At 43.5% G+C, this 22,145-nt stretch overlaps 1 protein-coding gene across 3 annotated transcripts in view; it reads left to right on the plus strand.

The window, feature by feature from the left end:
- LOC129838476 (sodium-coupled neutral amino acid transporter 4-like) overlaps nt 1-21,908 on the plus strand; it is a 41,838-nt gene extending 19,930 nt beyond the window's left edge. For 2 of the 3 annotated variants that reach the window (XM_055905459.1, XM_055905458.1), the window contains exons 2-16: nt 3,101-3,325; nt 3,747-3,843; nt 4,112-4,227; nt 5,632-5,705; nt 5,840-5,932; nt 6,034-6,115; nt 6,282-6,364; nt 6,542-6,600; nt 9,238-9,489; nt 9,758-9,837; nt 9,948-10,048; nt 10,281-10,405; nt 17,165-17,309; nt 17,567-17,664; nt 18,030-21,908. In XM_055905459.1, the coding sequence (XP_055761434.1) occupies nt 3,213-3,325; nt 3,747-3,843; nt 4,112-4,227; nt 5,632-5,705; nt 5,840-5,932; nt 6,034-6,115; nt 6,282-6,364; nt 6,542-6,600; nt 9,238-9,489; nt 9,758-9,837; nt 9,948-10,048; nt 10,281-10,405; nt 17,165-17,309; nt 17,567-17,664; nt 18,030-18,134 (1,623 nt within the window). In that variant the 5' untranslated portion in view covers nt 3,101-3,212 and the 3' untranslated portion in view covers nt 18,135-21,908. Of the gene's footprint in view, nt 1-3,100; nt 3,326-3,746; nt 3,844-4,111; nt 4,228-5,631; nt 5,706-5,839; nt 5,933-6,033; nt 6,116-6,281; nt 6,365-6,541; nt 6,601-9,237; nt 9,490-9,757; nt 9,838-9,947; nt 10,049-10,280; nt 10,406-17,164; nt 17,310-17,566; nt 17,665-18,029 lie in introns of those variants that run through there. The other variant, XR_008756853.1, reaches the window with a different exon arrangement.
- Nucleotides 21,909-22,145: the final 237 nt, after the last annotated feature.

The following is a 22,145-nucleotide window of genomic DNA, read 5'->3' on the forward strand; positions in this document are numbered from 1 at the left end:
GCTATTGGCAAATTGGATTAGAAGAATCTCAAGTTTTGATCAGTATTTGTTGTGTCACAGAACTGACTTTTCTATTAAAAGTGTTGTAGCCTTGTTGTATGCAAGCACACTACATTAGATTTAGGCGTTAGGCATTTTCAAGAAGGTTCTTTATTTGCACAGTGTACAAGACTTGGTATCAAATATTGTGTTTGATAATGCAATAAACGATTTGGCATACAGATGCCGTATCTTAATTTGATCATCCTGTTGTTGCAGGAGTTTTCCTTAACAGCAGGACATGGAAACTTGTAGTGTATTTGAGGTTTAAAAAAGCTTCTAAAGTTTGTGATTTTCACTTTAAAATGTCAGACTTGACTTGCCCTAACGAAAAATGTATCACCCCTACACAAAATGTCCATTAATTATAATCCACGTCATAATTTACATTTCCTGTTGCTGCAGGATTCTTTTCCTGCTGTAACAAAAACTGTCTCAAATTAAAATCTAAATCTTAAAGTCTGTACTTGCGTGCATTTATCACATTGGCTTTATCATACAGCAAATGCATACACAGACACATTGACTAACACACTGTGACAACTTTAAATCACATTCACTCAGTTGTTGTTGTTCAAACAATCATATGCAAAAGTAGCAGTGGTTTTAACTACAGTGGGTAAAGCATACATTTCAGATGTGCATGAAAGGCAAAGGTTCAAAGATTTTGCTGTGTCTATGGCTATAGGTAGCTTAGTCATAGCATAACACAAGGTATATGCACGGGGAGCAGTGGAGTGCTTAGCTGTCTGGGCGGAGGGGTGAAGTTTGGTTGAGCAGGTTCTTATTTGCTCGAGGGTAGCACACTGGGGAGGTGTACAGTTGGGACCATGATTGATTGTATTTGTATGCAATGCACACTTTCGATCACAAAGATACAAATATCTACCAATACGAAGATATAGACCTACCAGTCAATCTGTCTATCTAGAGGAGACGTAACATAGGAATGTACTAGGACACACAGCAGTTCCAGGAACGCAGCTGGTATAGGCACAGCAGGAACTAGAATGCAATGAAACCAGAACTATGTAGAGTAGACAAGCTAGGCAAAACTAAGTATGTAGAAAAATGCTTCACAAACAGCTAACGATTGGCTTGGCTATACATTTCCATACAGGGGAGGTGACAGCAGTCACAACAAAAGAGGTGTGTGGTAAGATACAGGTTCAGTCTGTCTATGACTTTTCCACAGCATGGACTTAAAGGGAAACATGGAACCCCTTACATGACCTGTTTCAGTCCTGAAGGCCATGGATCTCTGTCCTGACTGGGTACAACATGGCGGACCTACTGTGCATAGACTCACTTACGTAATGTTTTATTGACTGTTAACGTGGCGTGCTTTGACGATCATGTGAGGATGATGGATTTTATACTTGGCCCAGTTTCATTAATGCCTGGGGCAAGAGTGTAAATAGCCAGAGTGTAAATAGCAAGAGTGTAAATAGCAAGAGTTGAAATAGAAAGAGTTGAAATAGCAAGAGTTGAAATAGCAAGAGTTGAAATAGCATGTGACTGAAATGTATTTTCTAGCACTAAAACTTCCTTTCGAAGAGTTTTTACAGTGCTTGTTTTTTGATGGGCAGCACTGAAATGTTAATTCATGGACTTGGATTGGTGGATGAGGTCATATTCCATAGCTGTTTGTTTATGGCTTTGTCACAACGTTGGACATCCATGTTTGTTACTAAGGTTTAGATGTGTTTCACCGTTGTGTTTTTCCTGGGGTGTTGGTCGGTAGGACAGGGGAGGGAGCAGGGTGCCACTTTTGGGAACCTGGATGGACAAGGGGCCTGGCTGCTCAGCTGTTTTTACCCATTCATGTCAAAGAAGCCTTTGTATGGGAAGAACAGCACTGTGGGTAATTGGATGTTAAAATAATTTAGCAGAGCTCTGTGTGCGCTGCCCAGTGCCTCATCTTGTTGTTACGTAATAGCAGCAATCAAATGTTCAATAGAATGGAAATATGAACACATGCCTCCTGCTGGCCCACTACTTCAGTGCACTCGGTGCGTTCAATTGAATTGGGTTTACCGTGGACAGCAATACAGACAGGCCTTTGTAGCGTGCTTTCCCAGAGGTTGGGAACATTTGGTTGGAAACTTGCCTGCCTCATGGCCTCATAAACCGACCTCTTTGACCCGAATTTAGGATTCAGGCGTGTTTTTGACATAATGTTGAGACTTGCTTTCACCCACCTAAAATTAATGTGGTTATAGCATCATAAAGGAAACTGCACCGCAGCAATAGTACATGGACGTGTGTCTGAAAGGGTTACTTAGTGGTTCTTTTAGGGAAAATAATGTGTGCTATTCTATTAAAATAGATGATATGTAAAATTGAGGTCACAATTGATATGGGATTTTACGGTCTGTTAAGCAAAAAAAGACTACAATGACTTATCTACATCGACTACAAAATCTTTTTGAACTTGATACAGTTAGAGGCCATTTTGTTAACTCTCAGTGTATGGCAGAGTACAAAAAGTATCCAAAACCAGTCTGCACGGAATGTCAAGATTCCAATGCGTGACAGGAACAGTGATATTGTTTATGAACGACGCCATAGTTAAAGCACACTGAAGTGCGTGAGCTACCAACATGTATCGAAAGGGGAGGTCAAATGGTGCTGCGGGTTCAGGGGAATGTGACACAGATGGGTGTGTGTAGAATGACACCTTTTCTTCCCCTTGAAGTGTCCTTTGTCAAGGCCCTAGAGTTCTGGCCAGTCAGATAAGACTCATTGAATGTATCTTCATAACATTAACAGTAACTAGCTCATTGTTGACAGATTACACAGTCAAATCAGAGAAAACTTGTGGCCATGGCCTTTTTGACTGGACATGTACTACTTTGTATCTTATTAGGGATATTGTCACTATAGAGGGCTAGTCAAAGTGTAATTGCAAAGAAATTATGGCTAGTTCAGGCCCACAACTTTTAGTCAACGTTTAGACAACATTGAATGATTGGTTGTATGTTTGCTGGTTATAAGGGCTTCCCGCCACATCAGCAGCTCTCTGAATATTTACTATCTCTCCCTTTGCTGTTTTCTGCAGGTATTTGCCCTATAGTGTAAGGCTGAGATAAAGCAAGCCAACCTACCGAGTACAACTGCTCTGCTTTGGACCGTGACCCCTTCCCCAGCCCCGTACGACTATAGCTGTAACCATGGACCGCATGGAGCTGAAGAAAGTCTGCACGGAGGCAGACGATGACAGCACAGCCAGTTTGGACGACCGCTTCACAGAGCCCATCGACTCAGAGAAGGCCACCATCAACAGGTGTGGTTCAATACTGTATCAATTATTTTATCTGAGACTTTCTACAGAAAAAAACAGGAAAGAAAGCGCATTTCCTTAGTTGTTGCAACAAGAATGTGTTCTTTGCCAAACTGTATAGAAATTATGTTCTTTATCATACATTTATTGTCTCCTACCTATCATTGTCTAATGTACACAATGCTTTTCAATACATTGGTTAGGAGAATCTCTCAGCTCATAGCTTCACTGTAAAGCGCCAACAGATTAGCTACACTGTAATATCATTTCTTCAAACACCCAAAAAATTGTAATAAACATATAGAAGCTGGAACTAGGCTAACTGACCCTGTAACCACTCAAAAAGTCCAAACATAGCTGTCATAAACTAGTCATAAAGAAGTATTTTAAACTAGAGATTGATTCAATGATTGTACATCTGCAGTCACTTCCTGGAGGAGGATGGAGACGCAGAGAGCCACAAATTTCTCACTAATGGGATTATGAAGAAGAAGAAGTACGAGGAGTATCAAGAAGAATACGTAAGAAGACTGACGATGAACTATCGATGACAACACATGCATGTTTGCTCTTGCTTATGGACACTGTATCTCTTAGCAACAACCTTGGCCATTTCCTCAAAAGCTGTCTGCTTTTATTCAAACTTTCATTCCGAGGAACCCTTTCGTAGGAACTGATAGTTTACATGTGTGTGACGGGTGGTGCATGCACGTGTGTGTGTGTGTGAAATGTTCTTGTTTACGATCAGTTGAACTCATAGTAATCTCTCTCTAACGTTTTCTCTCTCAGCACCCAGGACATACCTCCTTTGGTATGTCGGTCTTCAACCTGAGTAATGCGATCATGGGCAGCGGCATCCTGGGTCTCTCCTACGCCATGGCCAACACTGGCATTATGCTTTTTGTGTAAGTGTGTGTCAGCTTCTGCCATAGAGACAATGTGGAACGGGGTCAATGTTTGGTTTCTGCAACAGTCAAGTTATTAAAGCACCAGCTAATAAAGTAAAGTATTCTGTCTGCATCGTATAGTATTACTGATAGGACTGAAATAACTTCAGAGTCCTTGATATAGCAAGTGGGGTTTGACAACAGGGTGAGTGGTGGGGTATGTATTCGAGAATAGGCAGACACAGACACTAACTCTGGTTCGAAGTCAGGACCTTTTTGTGACATGCCATCCCCAGCATGCATGCAAAGGTGGCGTGAACAACCATGTCACCCAATCCATTCCCAGCTTCCCCGGATTGTGTTTAAGGTCCGTAAGAGTCTGTTCAAACAATCCCTATAACCAGGTTTCTCAAATGTCCAAAACAGGATGATGTCCTGTTTCCATTGTATATGGCTGGGCTTTACCAAGAAAGAATTTGGTGACGGTACTTTCACTAAGCAAAAACATATCCCTGAAAGTGATTGAAGGACAGGAGACAAGGAAGTAGATTAGAAACCCACTTGATGATTATATTGGTGTAGCCGGTTTGTTCCGGTCCTAAGGAGTTTACAGGGAGTCCTTTAACGTCAGTCCCCCTCATCAGTTGCGACATCTTACTTCCGCACCATCTATTCTGGGCTTCCTTGACATTCTGTAAGGTGGTATCACATAACACCCATTTGATACAGTCATTCACCTGCTTACCTGTCTGGCCAACAATAGTACAGTGAGGGGTAGAGGGGCAACTCTCAATTCAAAAACAACATATTTAATTCAGTTAGTTTAATACGTTGGAGCCCATTGGAGACTGGATCATTGGGTTAGAGGCTCCTTGGTGACCATGGCCCCTTGTGACCTCTTTAAGTGTAAGGATTTAAGGCTGATCATGTTCAGCCAATGCGGGAAACCCATACATCCCCTCCCGGAATACCTCACAAGTTACTTTATTGACTTATATAATAGCTCAGCGTTTAGTCTGGTCTCTAAGCACTGACACGCATTGGTCTGCCACTATTTTGTCTGAGCTGGCACATATCGACATGGCATGATAGTGTCTTTGACATGTGCTTTAGGCATTGGAACATGGTCTTCTCAAATAGGCAATAAATGCATGCCAGAGAAAGCATCCGGACCCCCCCCCCCCCCCCCCCCCACCCCCAAGTTAAATACGACTGCAGTTCTAAAGCTAAGTTTACCTCCCTAAATAGGTAATGGGGGAAACAGAGTGAGAGTGACTAGGGGGGAAACTAGTGAAAGTTATTATGTAGGGTGTTTTGTAACTCAGTTGATTCCCCTCCATGTGTTGTTCTTTGTGATTTGTGTAAGATTTCCGTATGGTATAGCCCAATGCTATTGTCTGACTGGTTTTTATCCCAACGTAGAGTCCTTCTCTTGGGTGTGGCCATCTTGTCGTTGTACTCCGTTCACTTGCTGCTAATGACTGCAAAAGAAGGAGGTAGGTGTATGTTTTAACTCTTGGGCATGTCTGTCTTTCGTCAGCCTCTGTCTGTCTATCTGTCCTCACCTTTCTGCCTTTTTTCTCTGTATCTTTGAATATCACTCATCAGCACATTGTCGTTGTTCTAACAGGCTCTCTCATCTATGAAAAGTTGGGAGAGCGAGCTTTTGGCTGGCCGGGGAAAATGGCTGCTTTTGGATCGATAACCCTTCAAAATATTGGTGGTAAGTGAACAGCTAATGTTGAATTCATCGTAGTGTTATGATTCTATTTTGAAATGTACATGTGTTTCAGTGTGGGAATATCTGTGTTTGTTTGCACCCAGCCATGTCCAGCTACCTCTTTATTGTAAAGTATGAACTGCCAGAAGTGATCCGTGCCTTCATGAGACTGGAGCAGAACTCTGGGTAAGTGTCTGTCTGTCATTGGCTAACTATTTCATAAAATCCATTATTTGTATTTCATTTGGCACAGGTGGCACAACACACTACACAGTTTGGTTGGTGTATTGATAGATAGATGGATGGATTGATGCTCTGCGTGTGAGACCTGTTCTCTCTGCGTTGTTTACAGTGAATGGTACATGAATGGAAACTACCTGGTTGTGTTTGTGTCCATCGGTATCATCCTGCCTCTCTGCATACTCAAAAACCTGGGTAAGTTGTGTGTGTATGGGTGTATGCGTGAGTGCGTGAGGGTGTGTGTGAGTGTGCGGTTGCGAGTGTGTTTCAGAGTTAGTCTTTGTATGCTTTGTTTACATAATGTGTGTGAGTGTTTGCTTGATAGTACATTAGTACATAGAGTTTCTCTCTAATTCTCTCTCTTGTCTCTAGGCTACCTTGGCTACACCAGTGGATTCTCTCTATCCTGCATGGTGTTTTTCCTGGGAGTGGTAAGTTTAACCTGCCTCCACTAGTTTAGCATTTTTAGCCCTCTCAATGACTGTACAATGACGGATAATAGTGTTGATATTATATAAAGTACCATCAGATGTGAGATAAGACGGCTACATTTCACCTTCTGTCAATATGCCAACAACTACAGCTTTTTATCAACTCTGACATTCTTTTTCTGTCCAGTCATGTTTCAATGCAGACAAGAACATAGTGGGGCAAAAAAGTATTTAGTCAGCCACCAATTGTGCAAGTTCTCCCACTTAAAAAGATGAGAGAGGCCTGTAATTTTCATCATAGGTACACTTCAACTTTGACAGACAAAATGAGGGGAAAAAATCCAGAAAATCACATTGTAGGATTTTTAATGAATTTATTTGCAAATTATGGTGGAAAATAAGTATTTGGTCAATAACAAAAGTTTATCTCAATACTTTGTTATATACCCTTTGTTGGCAATGACAGAGGTCAAACGTTTTCTGTAAGTCTTCACAAGGTTTTCACACACTGTTGCTGGTATTTTGGCCCATTCCTCCATGCAGATCTCCTCTAGAGCAGTGATGTTTTGGGGCTGTTGCTGGGCAACACGGACTTTCAACTCCCTCCAAAGATTTTCTATGGGGTTGAGATCTGGAGACTGGCTAGGCCACTCCAGGACCTTGAAATGCTTCTTACGAAGCCACTCCTTCGTTGCCCGGGCGGTGTGTTGCTGAAAGACCCAGCCACGTTTCATCTTCAATGCCCTTGCTGATGGAAGGAGGTTTTCACTCAAAATCTCACGATACATGGCCCCATTCATTCTTTCCTTTACACGGATCAGTCATCCTGGTCCCTTTGCAGAAAAACAGCCCCAAAGCATGATGTTTCCACCCCCATGCTTCACAGTAGGTATGGTGTTCTTTGGATGCAACTCAGCATTCTTTGTCCTCCAAACACGACAAGTTGAGTTTTTACCAAAAAGTTATATTTTGGTTTCATCTGACCATATGACATTCTCCCAATCTTCTCCTGGATCATCCAAATGCTCTCTAGCAAACTTCAGACGGGCCTGGACATGTACTGGCTTAAGCAGGGGGACACGTCTGGCACTGCAGGATTTGAGTCCCTGGCGGCGTACGGCGTAGTGTGTTACTGATGGTAGGCTTTGTTACTTTGGTCCCAGCTCTCTGTAGGTCATTCACTAGGTCCCCCCGTGTGGTTCTGGGATTTTTGCTCACCGTTCTTGTGATCATTTTGACCCCACGGGGTGAGATCTTGCGTGGAGCCCCAGATCGAGGGAGATTATCAGGGGTCTTGTATGTCTTCCATTTCCTAATAATTGCTCCCACAGTTGATTTCTTCAAACCAAGCTGCTTACCTATTGCAGATTCAGTCTTCCCAGCCTGGTGCAGGTCTACAATTTTGTTTCTGGTGTCCTTTGACAGCTCTTTGGTCTTGGCCATAGTGGAGTTTGGAGTGTGGCTGTTTGAGGTTGTGGACAGGTGTCTTTTATACTGATAACAAGTTCAAACAGGTGCCATTAATACAGGTAACGAGTGGAGGACAGAGGAGCCTCTTAAAGAAGAAGTTACAGGTCTGTGAGAGCCAGAAATCTTGCTTGTTTGTAGGTGACCAAATACTTATTTTCCACCATAATTTGCAAATAAAGTAATAAAAAATCCTACAATGTGATCTTCTGGATTTTTTTCTCTCATTTTGTCGGTCATAGTTGAAGTGTACCTATGATGAAAATTACAGGCCTCTCTCATCTTTTTAAGTGGGAGAACTTGCACAATTGGTGGCTGACTAAATACTTTTTTGCCCCACTATACTTGTTGCCAAAATAGTACATTTCGCCTACATTGCTTTTGTATTCTTGGCACACGGCGTCTTGATCGTACCTACTTTATCCTCCTTAAATGTCATCCTGACAGTTTGTAGGGTATTATGCCAATGCTGGCTTTGCTCTCACAGGCAATGTGGGTGATTTGCATGCCATGGTAGTTCCTAGTAACATTTAGAATATGCCTGGTGTGGAGTTCAGCTGGTTAGTTACCGTACATGAGATTAGAGATGAGTTTATCAATAGCCTTCTATTGATATCTTAAACTCCACTTTGGCCCACTTGCTCTCTAGTGCTGTATCATATTAAACCCTGATACAGTCTGTATCATCATTAATGAAATAGATCTGTGCTTGCGGCCACACTCAGCTTTACAGGGTTTATACTATAGTAGCTATCGGAGAGGCATCCTATGTAGTTAGTAACCCTGAAAGTACATAGTTTAGCGTTCAGCGTCTGTTTCTTTGAAGACAGAATGAAAGATTACAGGTTGGAAGGAACTCATTGCTCTGCAATGTTATGGAATGCTGCCAATGTAATATAATGCATTTCTATGTTTGCTAATCGTCCCCATCTCACCCCTTTGTCCCCATCTCACTCCTCTCCCCCCTCTGTCCCCATCTCACCCCTCTGTCCCCTCTTTACCCTATCTGTCCCCATCTCACCACTCTGTCCCCATGTCACTCCTCTCCCCCCTCTTTACCCCTCTGTCCCCATCTCACCACTCTGTCCTCATCTCTATGTCCCCATCTCACCACTCTGTCCTCATCTCTCTGTCCCCATCTCACCCCTCTGTTCCCTCTTTACCCCTCAGCTGATCTATAAGAAGTACAACCTCCCCTGCCCGATGCCCTTCATGTACCATCATGCCAACCACAGTATGAATGGAACAGCCCTGGGGCCACACGCCCTGCACAACGGCACCGTCCTCATGGAATTTTCCAGAGCTGACATGTCCCCCGCCTCCTACCTGGACGGCCACCACACCTCAGGGGTCCGCTTCGAACCACACCCCGACGACGTGGAGGAGATGTGCACGCCCAAGTACTTTGTGTTCAACTCTCAGGTGAGTAAGTGAGGTGTGGAGCTACTGTATGTGGGTGGGGTGTGTGCATACGTGTGTGTGTGTATATGTGGTGAGTCGGGATGCTTCATGTCATAATTCTGTGTTTTGGAAACAATATCCTCTGAAAAACATTCCAAAAACGTGATTAATCAACGTTTAGAAGAACGCAATTCTTAACGTACATGAAATCAAACCAAACATAGTTAGCTGCTGTGAGTGTGTATCTGGGCCTGTGTTTCATCCACAATCTCTTCTCCTGTCATTTCAGACTGCTTACACTGTTCCCATCCTGGCCTTCTCCTTTGTGTGCCACCCTGAAATTCTACCCATCTACAGTGAACTCAAAGAGTAAGTGCATCCAAGTGAATTACAAAAGACACGTTTGCATAGACGCTCAAATAAATTGCTGTGGTACATTTTCTCCATACATCTCACATCTCAACTTGCGTTTTCCCCAGTCGCTCCCGTAGAAAGATGCAGAACGTGTCCAACCTGTCCATTCTGGCCATGCTGGTCATGTACATGCTTTCAGCGCTGTTCGGCTACCTCACTTTCTACGGTAAGATACATTTACAGCAATTTTATTACTTTGTTTCTGCTTTTATTGGCGTTATATGTTCATTTTATAAGTGAAATGTTTGAAAAAGAGCCAGTAGTATGTATTAATATACACTAGTAAGCTACTATAACCATTGTGTGTTTGTTTACCATATCTCTCTCTCACACCCAGTTCAGGCTTTTGTATTGGTATTTCTCTGACAGCTTGTATTCCTTCTTTCTCCTGAACACAGAAAACGTGGAGGCAGAGTTGCTCCACACATTCACCAAGGTGTATAAGTTTGACACCATGCTCCTGCTGGTCCGTCTGGCTGTCCTGACCGCTGTCACCCTGACTGTCCCCATTGTCCTGTTCCCTGTAAGTACAACGAGGCATCTGCTCAAACGCACGCAGACACACACACACATGCACATCCACACACACAAGCAGAGACTCGCACACGCATGCATGCACACAGACACACACACACACCCACATACACAAAACATATGCACACATTCTCACACCTACAATTTATGCAGACACATTCACACGCTGCTCAACACCCAGGTCATTTTAATTTATTTTAATACCAACATGAGGGTCTCTTTCTGTATTGGCTGAGTGAGTGAGTGGATGTGTTGACACGGCTGGTTTTCTTGCTGAACTTGGTAAAGCACATACTCTTCTGATGTGATGTTAGCTGACTCATTATTAGACTTTCAGCTATCCTGTCAATCCAACTCCCCAGGTCCCAAATGAGAACCAGCCCATGTTTTCCAAGCTCTGTTTGTCTGTCGTAAGCTTCCTTACAAGAGCACTCTGTCCCTCCTCCAATCATACTTTAGACACACAAATACAAGCATAAACACAAATTAACACGCACACGCACACACAGCTTTGAAACAATTACACCCCTACACTGCTCCTCACATGATGCCAGACATATTCAGTCTCTTCCTTCTGGGAGACACATAGATGGACACACATCAATAGACACAGCATGTGAAAGCACGGAAATGTATTCACTCACTACTGTAAGTCTCTCTGTATAACAGCGTCTGATAAATGACTAAAATGTCAATGTGAAAAGCAGTGGTACAATAGACGTCTTGTTCGTCACAAGCTCTTTAGCCTGGCTGCCAAGGAACACAGTGTAATGTTCACAACTCCCCTGTCTCTCTTTTCCCACTCTGCTCTAAGTTGCACATTGTCACCACAGGCTGTCCTAGCAAATAAATACCGTAAAGTCACTTGCTACCGTCCTTATTTTGTTAAAGTGTAAGCTGCAGTTTAGCCTTGGTTTGTACAGTTTAGCCTTGGTTTGTACAGTTTAGCCTTGGTTTGTACAGTTTAGCCTTGGTTTGTACAGTTTAGCCTTGGTTTGTACAGTTTAGCCTTGGTTTGTACAGTTTAGCCTTGGTTTGTACAGTTTAGCCTTGGTTTGTACAGTTTAGCCTTGGTTTGTACAGTTTAGCCTTGGTTTGTAGCATCAGTTCAGGTCTGATACTGTGTTTCTGTTCCACTGGTTATTATGTAATATTATTAGCAGTGCCCATTAGAATGGATCCTCTCAAAGGACTTAGTTGACCCAAGGAACATTAAGATGGTAATAATAGATTAGATTTAGGGAATGTGTTTTTCTCCAAGCGATTAAAGTGCTATACAAGGGAACGGCACCACAATTCCACTGTTTACCTTCAGTCATTGTAGCTTGCAGGAGTTGGGAGATGGGTTCTTGTGATGGGAGGGACAGTTTTAGGGTGGATGGGTAAATGGAGTATGTGTTGGTGGTGTTGTTACACTGAGCCACCAGCAGAGGGTATGGGAGAACTGTCAGCCCCATGGCTCTAGTCAATCCCTGCTTGGAGAGAGAAAGAGAGGTGGGGGGAGTATCCGTTTTGTCTGTGGGCTGCAGTGGTACACACACACACACACACACACCTTGTCTGTGGGCTATACTGATACTCCCACACTCTTACACGCACACAGACACACTATCTCACACACACACACACACACACACAGAAACTCACAAACTCACCAGCTCTCTCACTGTGGGAGTGAACGCTTCTTTGGTCATGGGAATGTGCAAGTGAATCTCACAGTCCCAGTGGAAGTTTACAGGAGATAAGCCCTGAGCAGACAGTGGAAAAAACCCCACTGTGACCTCCCCCTTAGAGAGAGGGAGGGAGAGAGAAAGACAGAGGGAGGAAGGGAGAGACAATGCACTCACTGACTACTGCAGCTGACACCAAAATGCAGTGTCAGAAGGGAGGATATACGGACACGCCTAGTGCCCAAATTAATTACGTTTCTTGCGCACTGAGAGTCGAGTAGAGACGAACGTACTGGGTTCAGTCAGTCCCAATGAGCCCTTCACAGCTACCTAGTTTATTCTTATGGCTAGAAACTTCAGCGAGAATTTGAAACTTGTCTGCCGAAGTTTAAATAATTTTGTTTTTATCAGAGTATATATATGTTTTTTAATATAACGTTAGATGTTAATGCAGGAGTTGTATATTTTTGGTGAAAACTACAATAAATGTGCTTCAGCTATCACAATGGTCTGTTATTGGCTACGCTATCTAGCTACCCTTTCCTTACTGTGGCAAGTGGGAGCGAAGGACACTGTTCCCTGTGTTGTTGTGTTGCCTGCTTGCAGCGCAAACTCTCCCCATTGAGCAGTAGATTGTATCCAGATGGTTACTACAAACATTACAAGTTATTTATTGTCTAGGCTTCTATCCTACTCGGAATAAAATCAAGTTGGATGGAACAAATTGGAGATGGTGAACAATAAGACAAGTTATTTCTCCCTCACCCATCGACATAATCATCACGTTCTTTAACAGGTTTTAACTAGTGCCATGCTGCTGCTGTTGCCAGGTAGCCAGCATTACCTATCTGGGAGAGGCTTATCAGGACGACTAACTGAACCAAACCCCTTTGTCTCGACATGACTCTCAGCTGCGTCACATACACTTCATGACCAAAAGTATGTGGACACCTTCTCGTCGAACATCTCATTCCAAAATCATGGGCATTAATAATGTGTTCGTCCCCCCTTTGCTGCTGTAACAGCCTCTGCTCTGCTGGGAAGGCTTTCCACTAGATGTTGGAACATTGCTGCGGGGACTTGCTTCAATTCAGCCACGAGAGCATTAGGGATGTTGGGCACTGATGTTGGGCGATTAGGCCTGACTTGCAGTCTGCGTTCCAATTCATCCCAAAGGTGTTTGATGGGGTTGAGGTCAGGGCTGTCTGCAGGCCAGTCAAGTTCTTCCACACCAATCTCAACAAACCATTTCTGTATGGACCTCGCTTTGTGCATGGGGCCATTGTCATGCTGAAATAGGAAAGGGCCTTCCCCAAACTGTTGCAACAAAGTTGGAAGCACAGAATCGTCTAGAATGTCATTGTATGCTGTAGCGTTAAGATTTCCCAGATTCGTCCATCGGACTGCCAGATGGTGAAGCCTGATTCATCACTCTAGAGAATGCATTTCCACTGCTCCAGAGTCCAATGGCAGCGAGCTTTACACCACTCCAGTTAACGCTTGGCATTGCGCATGGTGGTCTTAGGCTTGTGTGCAGCTGCTCGGCCATGGAAACCCATTTCATGAAGCTCCCAACGTACAGTTCTTGTGCTGAAGTTGCTTCCAGAGTCAGTTTGGAACTCGGTATTGAGTGTTGCAACCGAGGACAGACGATTTTTACGCGCTACGCGCTTCAGCATTCTGTGGTCACATTTTGTGAGCTTGTGTGGCCTACCACTTCTCGGCTGAGCTGTTGTTGCTCCTAGACGTTTCCACTTTACAATAACAGCACTTACAATTGACCGGGGCAGCTCTAGCAGGGCAGAAATTTGACGAACTAACTTATTGGAAAGGTGGCATCCTTTGAAGGTGCCACGTCGAAAGTCACTGAGCTCTTCAGTACGGGCCATTCTACTGCCAATGTTTGTCTATGGAGATTGCATGGCTGTGTGCTCGATTTTATACACCCATCAACAATGGATGTGGCTGAATTACCTGAATCTACTCATTTGAAGGGGTGTCCACATACTTTTGACCATGTAGTGTACATCATCCATTAGGGAAAGGGAAAGGGGGTTACCTAGTCAGTTGTACAACTGAATGCATTCAACTGAAATGTGTCTAACGCATTTAACCCAACTATTCTGAATCAGAGGGCACCAGGTGTGTCTGTACAGCCTCTCCCATAGCAGAAAGGCTCCTTGAGCAGGCCGTAGTCAAGCACAGAAATGAAGGGAGGCGATGTGAACATAAAGCAAGTACAGCATGTCGAATACATGTTTGGACACAATCATGTTGATGTGCTGCCTTGTTCTCTGTAGCCATTAGTTACTGGTCTGTTACACCTGAAAAACTGTGGGGCATAGCATATGCATGGCATCTTTTCCAAACACGTTAGTCATGGCCTAGATAACCCAGCATCAAACCATTGATTTCCCCCCCCCTTGACTGCTGCTCAGGCTTCAACAAAGCATCACGTGCACCTCAGCATTTACAGCGCAGTGAGTTCAGTTCACCGCACAAGCTTGAGGATATAGTTGTGGAGACATAGGAGAGGTGAGATGAAAGTAACCAGTCATGCTGGCATCACGTTGCCAGGTGTCCAGCCCTCTGAATCACGAGACGTGACATTTGAGATCTTCCCTTGAGAGTCCTTTGCCCTTCATTTGGCAGAGAGGCCTTCAGCAGTCAGATTAACGTGTGCTTTGTCTCTCAAGCACTATGTCCTTTATTACAAGCAGGAGGGCTGGACTTGTGTAGGAGGGGAGAGGGGAGGCGAGGTGAAAGAGTGGGCTCAAACAGTAAAGAACTTAAAGGCAACAGTAAAGATACTTGGTCACGAACCAGCAGGTTTTAATGAAACATTGTTTAGATGTGGTAGGCAGTCTTGTCTAGTTCCCATGCTCTCTTTGTTTCATGGCTCCTCAATAACAGGAACACAAATAATGACATTACTTCAAGTCAACTGTTCATTTTGATGTTTAAAAAGTCACTTGTTCTTAAGTGTAAGGATTCCTGTTTTCATGAGTCATTTTAATGGACCTACAACATTGTTTGTGAATGTTGGTGTGAGATGATCTGTTATATTGTGATATTCTATGGCCTCATGTCAAGGCGGTTGACCTTTTCTTTCTAAATAAAGCAGTGGGGCCACTTGTCTGAGAAATATAAACGCAGGAAATAGCCTTCTAACTATTAACCTTGGTCTTTTCTGCTGCTTATGGCTCTGTAATAAGATGGGATTATGTTTGTGTTGCAGTCAGTTATGATGGTTACATTGGCCTAGTAGTGATGGTACTCTTGTGATGGGGTTGTTAGGTTTTCCACTAGAGGGCAGGTCAGAGAAGGCAAATCCTGTGGTGCACAAGCACAATGCCCAGTTGGCTGTTACCAAAAGTAGCCTGCCATGCATGCTGTCTTTTCACAGTGACTTCATGGAAAATAAGCTTATAGTTAGTGAGTTAATTATATATCTGCCCTTGTTATTGCTGTGATAAAATATTTTCAGGATCATTTGACTGGCTTTACAAAGTGAACCCTGTCACCTGTCTTTGACAGTGGTTGAATAGGCTTGTTAAATGTGGTGGAAAAGGGATTAAAATGTGTTTTATTTCTGATGGTCAGTCAATTGAGGATTTCAAAAATCTCAAGTTAAAACCTGTCTATCTTATTCCTGACTTTATGGTGTGATTGTTTCTCTTAATCTTGGATTTACCTTTTTGCTCTTCCCTTTTTAATGTCTTCCTCCCCTATGAAAAAAGCAGGGGCAAACCAAGGCGTAGTAATACTATGCCATATATCTAGCTGTATCTGAAAAGGTTGCAGCATCTTTCACTTGGTTGGAGCCCAGTTGGCTCCCTGGTTTTGGGCCATGTTGCTAGCTTTTGGCTGGCCTGGTAGACCCAGGTACCTTAGCAGCGGTGGCGCTTTGCCACATATCTCACCCCAGTGGGAGCTGTCATAGCGGGTGGAGGGAGGGAGATGCAGGCAAATATTGCATGGTGCACTCCAAAGGCCCTGCGCAGGATCTCTGTTGGGCGCTGAATAGTTCAGAGCCTTGGCGTCCAGGTGGGTAGGAATGTCACGCCCAGGCTCCAGGTTTTCACCGGCCCAATTATGCCATGACTGCTGGGAGAGGGGATTGTTTATTATCAATAGGGGGGGTAATTTTGCCTTGCAGGGTTACTGCCACTCCCTTAAAATAATAAGGGTGTAAATCTCTGCCACTCCTTCATTCTTTCAGCAAGGTGTCAGTGTCGGCCATTTTGGCTTTAGATCCACAACTCAAGAGAGCAGCGCGCCATCAACCCTCACCAAACAAGTATTTAGATTGAAACATGAACCAGCCAAGCGTCTCGTCTTTCTGCTCTCTAAATGTTTACATAGGAAAGGTATCATTAGTGAAAAGAACAAATGAACAAATTTTTCCCTTTCAGTAAAGGGAAAAAAGGGACATTTTTAAGTGACAAGCGTTGCCTGGGGGCAGAACACGCCTATCCTGCTGCCTTCAGTCCCGCCTTCTCTGGCCCTCGGCTGATGCAATCCCAGGGTTCCGTTGCAGGTGGCTCTCCCGGAGTTAATCCTCTGCCTTTTGAATGGCGCGTTAAGCCCCGCCTCCTCAACCTTTCCCCCTGTGGCCGGCTGGCACATAACAGTTCCTTTTCACCTGATACCCGTGACCTCTCACCCAGTGAAGTCTTTAACTCAATGCCTTGAGCTGTGCAGCTCTCAGCCTCATAGCTGGTGGCCTCCTTCCCCGCCTCTCTGCCTGGCTGCCCACTTAGACTCTCAGCTGCTGCAGTTGACACACTTCAGTCAGCAGCCAACTGTGGGAATTGGCCTGTGGGCTTAGACTAGTTTGCAGACGTGACTGACGATATTGTTACCTACTCTCCCTTGAATTTGACTGTGTGTGTGTGTAATTGTTTGTGTGTGTGTGCGTTTGTGTGTATGTGTGTGTGTGTATAAGAGAAAAAAGGACAAAAAAGTGCTGTATTAATCAGTACATAAAAAAACACTTCACAAGTGGTATCCTAATTGTCAACTGATCGTCAGTATGTCGCGGTTGATCAGACGTTATAAAGAGGTTTGTGTTGCAGATCCGTTCCTCCATCAATACCATGCTGTTCAGCCAACGGGAGTTCAGCTGGGTGCGTCACATGCTCATCGCCGCCTTCATCCTCCTGTTCAACAACCTGCTGGTCATCTTCGTCCCCACCATCAGAGACATCTTCGGCTTCATCGGTGAGTCCTCAACCACAGCAGTGGTCCCCAATCCATTCCTGGAGAGCTACGGGGTGTGCAGGCTTTTGTTCCCACTAAGCACTAACACTGATGGATGTCTTGATGTGGAGGTATTTCGTTGAATGAGGTGTGTTAGTGCTGGGCTGGCTCAAACGCCCGCACCTCCTAAGGCTAGTTCTGTCTAAGTGAGGACATTTGTTTAGACAGAAAAGACTAAACGACTGATGGTGGTCTTCTTACTGTTTCCCCTCTGACAGGCTCCTCTGCAGCCACCATGCTCATCTTCATCCTCCCTGCTGCCTTCTATCTACGCCTGGTCAAGTCCGTGCCGATGCGCTCCGTGCAGAAGATCTCGGTAAGTGTGCAGGAAACGATGGTGCACGAACACACGCACACAAACACTCAACTCAAAATCACATACGGTGACTCACACACAGAACAGCCACTCTGACGCACGCAACATATGACACACACATGATACAGCCTGTCGAAATTAGCACCCATCAACATGTCCACACAGACACACCATAGCTGTTATTAGAACAGACCCCCATCCACAACAACCCTGATTTACAGAGTTACAGCAGTCCCCCAAAACAGGGTTTCCCAGAGGCCCACTGAGAATCTTGCCAAAAAATGATTGCACTGAATGTACAGATATGAACACTTCACACAACCTCCTCTCACAGTGTCGTTATTCTTTTTCCTGATGTCTTTCAGGCGGCCATTTTCCTGGTGGTGGGCATCATCTTCATGTTTAGCAGCCTGTCGCTCATCGTGATGGACTGGATCCACAACCCTCCCGGCTCCGGCGGTGGTCACTAAGAGGACCCCCCTTACCTCAACCCCCTCTCACCTCAAACCCCCTCCCCTGACTGTGCCTTGGGGGTAAGGTCACGGGGCCCGGGGGCGCCCCCACACATCACCCACAGACTGAGTACATCAGCGTACTGTAAAAGGGCGGTTCGCTTTTCTCAACCCCCACCCCTTTCCACAAAGTATTACTGGAGGGGACTACGTTCTACGACTTAAACAGACTCTTTTAAGTTTGTTATTCTTTTTCTTTCTTGTTGTTGTTGGATGGTTTAGTTCTATAGAATCCTCCACAACAGGGACTCGCCGAAAGGACACAAAGTAATCAAGAAGGACGGTCAGAAACGGGAGAAAAGACAGCAGACGCTGTGGCTGTTGCTGCGCGCCCTGCCGTAGTTGTCTAGATAGCCCATCAACCCTACTCTGTGATATTACCTGAGCGAAGGAAAAATACGAGCAGGGACCTCAACCATTAAACTGTCAAGAGAACCCAAAGAGAACGAGAGCTGATCTGAGAGCTGCCACTATTGGAGCTGGTTGTGACTGCAGGCGTGGCTTCAGGGCCATGGGCTCTGCACACTTGAAGATTAGAGAGAGAGAGAGAGAGAGGTGGGACAAGGGTTCAAAAACAAAGAGCACTTTTAGCATATGTTTCAAGTTTTTATGTATTTTTAACACAGCCAGACACACACAAAAAACACACACATACAGCACGCCATCTACACTAATTGGAGCTATTTTGCTTACTGTCAAAATATATTTTTGTACACCTAGGGGGAGTAAGCAAAGTCGATGTAACGGTACATATGACAGGTGTAGTATCTTTTTCCGAGCTAGAGCCTGGAAAAAGTTGTTCTGAGGGATATTTGTAAACCATAATTTGGTAAAGTAGTTTATATTGTATTTTATACTTTTACAATCAGTCAAGTCACCACAGTTTATGTGCACACACATATTTCTCAGTGGCCAGTGTGTTGCTCTCAAACATCCCTTGACAGCAATCATGAGGTCAGACGTTAGCAATCATACACATTGACAGACACATACACCAAGTCAAAATTTTCAGTCATGTCCATTCTCCCAATCAACACTTAACGCGATGATCAACACACACTGTCAGCCATTTTGAAACAGCCGTGTAGACTGAGCTTCAAACAAGAGACTACATTCAGTGTTATTGTCGCAGAGATTTGAATGTTGCCGAGTTTTGAATGTATCGGTACTTGGCCAATGGTCTACTGATCTACTGAATGACAGTTTACGTGTTTCTTTCTTTGCCTTCTTGTTCACTCTTGTCCAATGTGTCACGCTACAGAGCCCTTGGGTCAATTGCAGCGAACATTACCAGGAGATGAGCTCATGTTGTTGGCTTGAGATGATTTTCAACTTGTAACTCCATCTCTTCCTAAACTTCATGTGAAGTAAACTGTGCTATGAAATACAACTAGTGAATGCTAGTTTCAGTGAAGAGGAACAACAACAGAACTCTATGAGAGTTAAAGAAGGTCTACTGGCAGTATACCATACAGGTATATTTATCTATTTGACTTGGCACAGCGATCCTATAACCCATGAGAATGTTTTTATTCTATCCCAGTGTGTAAAACAATATCTTGTGACAAAATTCAATTGTGGGAAAAAATATTCTGGGTAAAATAAGCAATGGATTGGACCTCCAGACTGTGCTGTTTCTGAGACACAAGATACATTGTTTTATCTGTGTTTGCAGTTCACATCTTAAAGGGGAAATCTGCAGTTGCTACATTTTTTTTACTTATAAATTAATGATTTGTACCCATTGATTCTTGAAAAATATAACTTATAAATGCCTCAAGAGCTTAGTTTAACCGTCGTACCCCATCAGATCCCAAAATATATGATTAGTTTACTCCAATGTTTGTAAACAACGTAAATGTAAACAATATATAGCCTCAAAACATGGTTAAAGCCATAATTTTGATATGGAAGGTCAGTACTTGCATCCGTATATCTCATCCTTCAGATTTTTATGGAACAGCGGGGGCTACACTTTGTTATTTCTTCAACTGCTGATTGCCCCTTTAAGTTCAATATGGGTCATAATGTCAGAGGTGGAGAAGATTAGAGAAATTAAATGCATCCACTGTTACTTAGCGGGCTTGTCATTTGGTGACGTTGTTACCAGCGATTTGTTTATGGCAGATTGCTGCTGATAGTAGAGTTAACATAAACAGTATGTGTTTATTACTGTAATTGTGACTATTGTTACTGTAATTTACATCATTTCAACAGACCATCATTTCTTAAAATGCCCTAATTAATTCATTAACACCACGATAAATGAATTTCAAAATATTGCTGTGCTGAAAAAACATTTGTCAGTAGGTGGCTACATTAGCAGTTTGCATTCAAAGCATAGAATACCTGTTTTCTAAGGTATTAAAGCAGATATGTGTTCCGAATGGATCCCGCCAGAATGGACAACATTTACAGATCCTTTGTGGATCTATATATGCATGAAACAAATTGATATTTCAAATGAAATGGTATGTTATGTGTATGTTTTGGATTACAAACATGGTCTTTTCTGACAACTTGTATATGCTTTGTAAATAATCGTATTTTATGGTGCACTCACTGAATTATGTGTGTGGGCGGTTGTAAGGATTTTACCCGAAGTCTTCTACAATCTGACTGTTATTTTAGTATTCAATGTTTTTGATTTTGCGCTATGATGATATTTCTTTTATGGAAGCTTGTACATTTGTAAAAAATCTCTATCCCTTTTCGTTTCTTTATAGTTACATATCTGGAGTACCTAGACCTTGAATTAATGAATGGTTTGTCGGTAATGTTGTCTGATGCCTCAGTCCTACAGTGGCTGCAGGGTCCAAGTAGAATCTCAGTGTTGATGTCTTGCGAGACTTAGGTAGATATTGCCTATGTTGAGCTGAAGTATTTGATTCATGCCATGCAGGTGGGTGCGCTATCAAAAGATCAATGACGTTCAGATCACATGCTTCTAGTAAGAACCACCCAACAGTCACATTTTAGATGCAGACCGCATCGATAGGGGCTGCTGGGTCTTTGCTGAAATTCCTCCTGAGCCTCAGTTACTGCATGTGAAGATACATTTCATGAAGTGTATTGACAAAAACCTTACTATTGTGTGAGAATGCAGAAACCAATCTTTGCCTTAATAATTGCAAACTTCAGTTCATCTAGGGAGCAAACCTTAGGGTCAGGCACGGCACCAGATGTAAGACCGTCATACAGTGATTTTCTCATTTGTTTCTTAACGTTTATAAGGGGCTCGTTTTTTTTCTCTCCCAATGAAGGACCAGAGCGGAGACCACAGATGTTGGGGTCTCAGACACTCAAGAATAGGGTTGGGGAGGGGATCTTTCAGCGCTGCCCTCAATATCACTCAGGTACAATGTCCTCACCCTCTGTTATGAAGCATACTTTAGACTGTCGTAGCAGGACATGCTGTAGTCACGACAGCTGACTTTAATATACGTTAAATGACCAAACACTGGCATGCAAACTGCGTGTCATGCGTTTGACAACGTAAAGTATGCTTCATGCCAGAGGATTTAAGTAATGTTCTACCCCAAAACCATCTGCCTTATCTGTAACCTGGCCTGAAAGAAGCACTGGGTCAGCACCGGTGTCCTGCCGTTCAGTGTCTGCTTCCTGTGGATCAACTAACATTCAAATTGTATATTTGCCTGAACAAAGGGGATTTTTGTATCAGAGAAGCTGTTTCAATGTCATGTAACATGAACAATAAAAATGTGAAATAAACTTGGCTGGATCTCTCTGCTGTTGAAATGAGGTAAGAACAAGGAGTTGTGCCTAGAGTCCGCCAGATCAGAGGTCTGTAGGGATGACCAGGGATGACCAAGTGTGCAAATTGGACCATTTTCTGTCCTGCTAAGCATTCAAAATGTAACGAGTACTTTTGGATTTCAGGGAAAATGTATGGAGTAAAAAGTACATTCATTTCTTTAGGAATGTAGTGAAGTAAAATTTGTCAAAAAT

Source organism: Salvelinus fontinalis, chromosome 39 (assembly GCF_029448725.1).
Source record: "Salvelinus fontinalis isolate EN_2023a chromosome 39, ASM2944872v1, whole genome shotgun sequence".
NCBI classification, from domain to species: domain Eukaryota; kingdom Metazoa; phylum Chordata; class Actinopteri; order Salmoniformes; family Salmonidae; genus Salvelinus; species Salvelinus fontinalis.